The 6,507-nt window shown below is 36.8% G+C and overlaps 1 protein-coding gene across 1 annotated transcript; it reads right to left on the bottom strand.

Annotated features, from left to right (window-relative positions):
- Positions 1-726: 726 nt before the first annotated feature.
- LOC123273596 lies at positions 727-6,467 on the bottom strand. Its single transcript, XM_044741036.1, has 2 exons — positions 4,229-6,467; positions 727-956 (listed from the first exon to the last, which is right to left on the bottom strand). The coding sequence occupies exons 1-2, from the start codon at positions 6,465-6,467 to the stop codon at positions 727-729; spliced, it is 2,469 nt and encodes an 822-aa protein (XP_044596971.1).
- Positions 6,468-6,507: the final 40 nt, after the last annotated feature.

Raw genomic sequence — 6,507 nt, 5'->3', positions numbered from 1 at the left:
CAGCGTCGCTGTCATTCTAGCATACTCTGTACAATAGACACACTCATCCATGCATACTTTTCGAATTCGGCGCGTTTTCTCTCATAAGTCATACCTCGAGCTTGACTCTCCGATCAGAAGGCCGCTTGGGGCGTCACAGTCGCGTCGAATCTCCGCATTTCTTCAGCTAAGCCAAAATGATTAATAATAATAAAGAAAAATAAAATAAAGCAATTAACCAAACTAGCCTTTTGACCCTGCATCATGCCAGTTAAACTCATATCCTATAAAAAAAAGGGGAGAGAAGGGTAAAAAAAAAAAAAAAACACAATACCCCAGGAACCAAAAAGAGAAGAAAAATTATACACAAAGAGTACTCACTAGGACTTTGTTTCACGGGATTCACCACCTCCAGTTTACGAGCCTTTGATGCCGATAAACCAGGCTACTGGATAAAATTCTCCAGAAGTGACTACTCTGTTTTTATCCCCGCTGGACCAGCAGGAGAAGCAGTCGACGTCATTGCCAACGAACCATTTAAATGACCCGAAGATCCTGCGGCTGAAGAAGATGAGGTCACCGAAGCCTTCACAGAAGAGTACCCTGAGTATCCAGAGGACGACACGGACGAGGATGACACCGATGAAGACGAGGCCGACGAAGATGACACTGACAAGGATGACGTTGATGCAAGACCCTGAGTCGGCGCGGGATACACCGCTGATGACGTTGCGTAACTCCCCGAGTTCAACGCATTAGATCATCCCGGTGCTGATACCGGAGCACTAATCTCACAAACTTTCCTGGAGTCAACCCTGCTTGAGGTCCAGAGATTACTCCAGTATAGTAACCAGCCTGCCCCGCAGTAGACGGCCCCTGGTAATTAGAAGTTGATGGCCAAGACTGATCGAGAGTAGTTTGGATTACCGCACCTGTCACCTCACGTCTTTCCCATCCACTGTAATACGATCTCATTTCTGCAAAGAAAAAAATTTTTAACTGTTATATGTTGCACAAACACCAATACACAAAAAAAAAAAAATTTAGGAAAACGGTTGACCCTGAAGGCCATCCCTTCTCTTCGAGCTCAAAAGTCTGATAGAAGTTTGATAAAACACTATTTTTTGAATTTTCAAACCGCAATTACTTTTGAATGAATAAATTAAATAAATAATAATATTTAATAATTAAATATTTAATAATAAATGAAACTGATTTTGACGGGACTGGTGGCAATCGACGTTGTTTTTTAATAGCGGAATAGTTTTTGAAATTGATCGGTGCAACCGTTTAGAAGTTATTAAAAAAAAAAAAACAATTTTTTGAAAATTTTATTTTTGAGATTTCTCAAAATCTAGCAAACCACATTAGAGAATTACATGTTTTTTCAAAAAAGTTTTTAAAATATCAAAAATATTTTTTATAAGATTTCATTTACAATCAACAAAAAAATAAATTACTAAATACATCGTATTCTTAATCGAAATTACCGTCGTTTTAACAAGTGATTTATGTTACAGCAGTAAAATAGCGTTCAATCAAATGAAGAGATTTATCAAATCAATTATTCGATTACATTAACTCTCCCAACTAATCAAGACAATAATGAATAATAACAATTGTCAAACTTACTAATGATGGCTAATTGGACGAGAAAATGTGATATTTTGACAAAAGCATGACGTATCGATATGCAATCATCGGTCGCGTACACCCGATTGATGCAATTACTGTGTTGCTACCAGAGAACCATAATTACCGTCTAATTACTAGTGATAATGTTTGCGAAGCGACAGTGAGTGTACTACGTCCTACTCCACTATGTCGATGAATTCGATGCAATTTGTAACACTGGAACAATAATTACTCTCGCATGAACTACTGATGTTCTATTCATTATTCTTCATAATCATAACTTATGATTATGGTAATAAAGAAGGCAAGTATGTTAAAGAAAAACTGTTTTTATTTTCAAACAAAATTAAGTGAATAAAGTAAAAAAAATAATAGTAAATAAAATCAGGAATTATAATATGTAATGTGATATATTTCATATAATAATTATTATACGGCCGAGAGGAAATTGGGAATAGAGGTATAGAGTAATATATACGGACAGGCAAGCCGCAAAATTATCAAAAGTGGCTCTACTCGTGATTATACACCTTCATGTAGACACATTATAAACACGCTTACGCGTCAGTATTAAATTAATGTAGTCGACTCTCGGTACGGATGATGATGGGAGAGTTCTGATTCAACAATGTGTGAAAATTGAGCATTTTCCCCCTGCCCGCGTCTGCTGACTAAAACGGCCAGAATTATTGCCCAGAGAGGTTGATTTAGCTCCACCATTGTCTGCGTTATTGCTTATAAGTACTTTTTAAATGTTTGTTTAATTTTTTTGATGAGATTCATACTACCACGAAAATTTTTCCTTGATTAAATCATTGACATCATTTCAAGACTCTACCGAGTGAAGTATGCCAAAAAAAATATTTTTGATCTCCGTATATCTAGCTCGCCATTTTTTTTTATCAACATTGATTTACTTAGATGTACAGAGATAAAAAAAAATTTTCCTGGGATGCCGCGTTATAGAAAGACATCGTTTCTTTTGGTAAAAATGTGTTCCTTCAGTAAATGATTGACCCTTCAGTACCCACGTTATGAGAATTTTACTCACGCAACAACATTCAACTTATAGGATGTCGCTGCAGTGCAAGTGAGACACTAAAAAGAACGTGGGTACTGAAGGGTTAATAATTATCAAACGATTTATCCATATTAAACTAATTTATTTGTCAAGCCTAGAAACGGATTTGTTACAGATACCAAAAATTCAATGTAATAGTAATCACAACGCAGATTATCTATCTGTAAAAATAAATTTTTCGTCATGTTAGGAAAATTTTAGTCTAAAAAAAAATTTCTTAATCTTCCAAATTAATAATTATTGTGTTGATATTTTGACTACGAGTAGAGCAAATCGAATTGGATTTTTTTAACTGTATAAATTTATAGTTTCTAATTAATTATTCGTAATACATTGTAATAAAATTTAATTCATGAATATAATTCATGATTAAAACTAATAAATGATTACATATACAATTACATATACTTATACAAATTATGATAATAATTCAATTGTTTGTTTAATATAGCCATATTAAAGCAAATTTTAAGGGAGTTGGGAAAGAACGGACAGGGGAAAGGGGGGGACCTACTCAGTGGGGATTTTTCCGAAATTGAAAAAATTATCAGACCCCCCAGACTGGGAATCGAACCCAGATCTCTCGGTTACGCGCCAAGGGCTCTACCAGTTAAGCTATCCGAGACAAGTACTGACTACTTTATTCAGTCACGTATATAAGACCCACCGAGCAAACAACGCCACTGTCCATCTTACGGTAAAGAGCCATATTAAAGCAAATTTTAAGGGAGTTGGGAAAGAACGGACAGGGGAAAGGGGGGGGACCTACTCAGTGGGGATTTTTCCGTAATTGAAAAAATAATCAGACAGCCCAGTCTGGGAATCGAACCCAGATCTCTCGGTTACGCGCCAAGGGCTCTACCAGTTAAGCTATCCGAGACAAGTACTGACTACTTTATTCAGTCACGTATATAAGACCCACCGAGCAAACAACGCCACCGTCCATCTTACGGTAAAGAGCCATATTAAAGCAAATTTTAAGGGAGTTGGGAAAGAACGGACAGGGGAAAGGGGAGGGACCTACTCAGTGGGGATTTTTCCGTAATTGAAAAAATAATCAGACAGCCCAGTCTGGGAATCGAACCCAGATCTCTCGGTTACGCGCCAAGGGCTCTACCAGTTAAGCTATCCGAGACAAGTACTGACTACTTTATTCAGTCACGTATATAAGACCCACCGAGCAAACAACGCCACCGTCCATCTTACGGTAAAGAGCCATATTAAAGCAAATTTTTAAGGGAGTTGGGAAAGAACGGATAGGGGAAAGGGGGGGACCTACTCAGTGGGGATTTTTCCGTAATTGAAAAAATAATCAGACAGCCCAGTCTGGGAATCGAACCCAGATCTCTCGGTTACGCGCCAAGGGCTCTACCAGTTAAGCTATCCGAGACAAGTACTGACTACTTTATTCAGTCACGTATATAAGACCCACCGAGCAAACAACGCCACCGTCCATCTTACGGTAAAGAGCCATATTAAAGCAAATTTTAAGGGAGTTGGGAAAGAACGGACAGGGGAAAGGGGGGGACCTACTCAGTGGGGATTTTTCAGTAATTGAAAAAAAGTCACCAGCTAAAACAACAGTTATTCCACCCATTATTCGGTCACTATTTCTTATATCCTTAAGAGTTCTGTTGAGAGCTTCAATAGCATTTTTGTGAGCCATAGTGCATTCATCCCATACTATCAGTTTTGCTTCTCTGATAACGTGAGCCATATCACTCTGCTTAGAAATATTACATAGAATATTATCAGAATGATTTATTTCAAGAGGTAATTTAAATGTCGAGTGAGCTGTTTTGCCTCCGTCAATTAAAGTAGCCGCAATTCCTGAAGAAGCAACAGCAATAGCAATACTTTTTTCACTCCTAATTTTCGCAAGCAACAAATTAATCAAGAATGTTTTTCCCGTTTCTCCAGGAACATCAAGGAAGAACAATCGTCCAGAATCAGAAACAACACTATTCAATATCGATTCATATGCTTCTTTCTGTTCTTTATTCAGTATCGGAACACTTTTTATTACTTCTTCGGTTAACTTAGCAGTGTCATAAGCTAATTCATTTAAATATTGTTGATTAATAATAACAGATTCTTGTTTTCGAGATGGTGAAGTGAGTCCAAATTGTAAAAGAGTCTTACCTGACATAGCAATGACCATATCTTCAAGATTTATCAAACATTGATTGTAAACAATATCAAGATCTAACTCAGAGTTTTCGCGATTCCTACTTATTCGTCTTTTAATGTCGTCCGTGAAATTATCTCGATATTTATCCCATAATTTAATCGGATCTCCAACTTGGCAAAAAACTAACATAACAGCAAACAATTCACGTATTTTGTAAGATGAATCAGAAATTGAGACTTCTGCTAAAGTTTGATCCCAATGAGCATCGTCTTCGAGCAATCCCATTACTCTGCAAGCTTCTTGAAATGTAGGATAGATTACATCTTTTATAGTTCTTAAAGCCGTAAATGACTCTGGACCGCGAACTTCATGCAAAAGAAGACGGAGGTAATAACATTCAGTATTGGTAGGATGGACAGTATACACTCTGCCTAAAACATGATCTTTTTTTATACCTAAATAACCTGGCACAATTTTTCCTTGTTTTTTTCTGTGAAACTGGTGTTTTCTCCAGACATAATAAGCTGGAACTTCACAATATAATAATTTTTTCGCAAAATTGTCCACTTTACAGAGTTCAAAAAAAGCCATAAGTGTTGTTTTGGAATTATTGATCTTATTGAGTATATTATTTTCATTAAAAAAAACTCGTTGACCATTTTCTAAATGTACAGCAAGATGCATAACTGGAGGGAATCTCTCGTGGATAGGAAAACTCAGAATTCGCCAAACTGCCTCGGAAGTGCTAATATATCGTCCTGCTTCATACTTTGTCACTTCATCAAGATCTCCAACAGTGAATGCTGCTTGATCAGATCCCTTATTCATATACTTACAAATATATTTAATTGATTTCACTGAGTTGTAAACTTCAACATTTATATGAGCTTTGAATGTACGACACAGGACAGGGTTATACGGTACCACCCATCGATTGTCTATATTAATTCCATTTATTATTTTTTTTACTCCACCATCTTCAGGAGATCGCCGGGGATATTTAGGATATCCATCTCCTCCTGTTTGGGTTTCCTTTAAAAAATGTTTTGGATATTTTTTCGTGCATGAACCATCCACCATACAGAGAGAATTTCTATTAAAAGAACCACATGGACCGTGAACCATATTTGTTTTTATTATTTTATATAGTTCTCGATCTTGATCTTGATTAGGCAGTTCAGCACTAATTACCTTATCAATAGATTCTGGTCTCAGCTTTTCTTCTAACCACAGGAGGATACGAATGTGAGGAAGTCCACGTTTCTGCCATTCCACAGTATACATATGACACTTCGTTTTGCCAAAAATGCAACCTTTTGTCAGAAGATACATCATATGCTTAATTTTCACGTAAAAAATTCTTGCTATTAAGTCATGTCTATCATGAGATTTTTGGCCTTGAACTAAAATCTCTTCAATTTCTTTCCATTTTGGATTGCAAGTGAACGTAATAAATAAGTCTGAACGTCCGAAATGACGTACATAAGTCATAGCATCTTGAGTTCGTTCATGCATGTATCGTGGCCCACCAGTAAAAGAAGATGGCAGCACAACCATTTTACCTATTTCTGTTATATGACCGTCGGTTTTCGATAAAGCGTCTTTAAGGTGAACGCGGCCTTTCACTGTAAGTTTGCTCATTGCTACAACTACCAAGCCTTCGCCTCAGTTTCACTTTCGC

The sequence above is a fragment of the Cotesia glomerata genome, unplaced genomic scaffold (assembly GCF_020080835.1).
Source record: "Cotesia glomerata isolate CgM1 unplaced genomic scaffold, MPM_Cglom_v2.3 scaffold_11, whole genome shotgun sequence".
In the NCBI taxonomy this organism is placed as follows: Eukaryota; Metazoa; Arthropoda; class Insecta; order Hymenoptera; family Braconidae; genus Cotesia; species Cotesia glomerata.
Note: the sequence above shows the minus strand (reverse complement) of the source record. Positions and strands in the feature narration are given on the sequence as shown.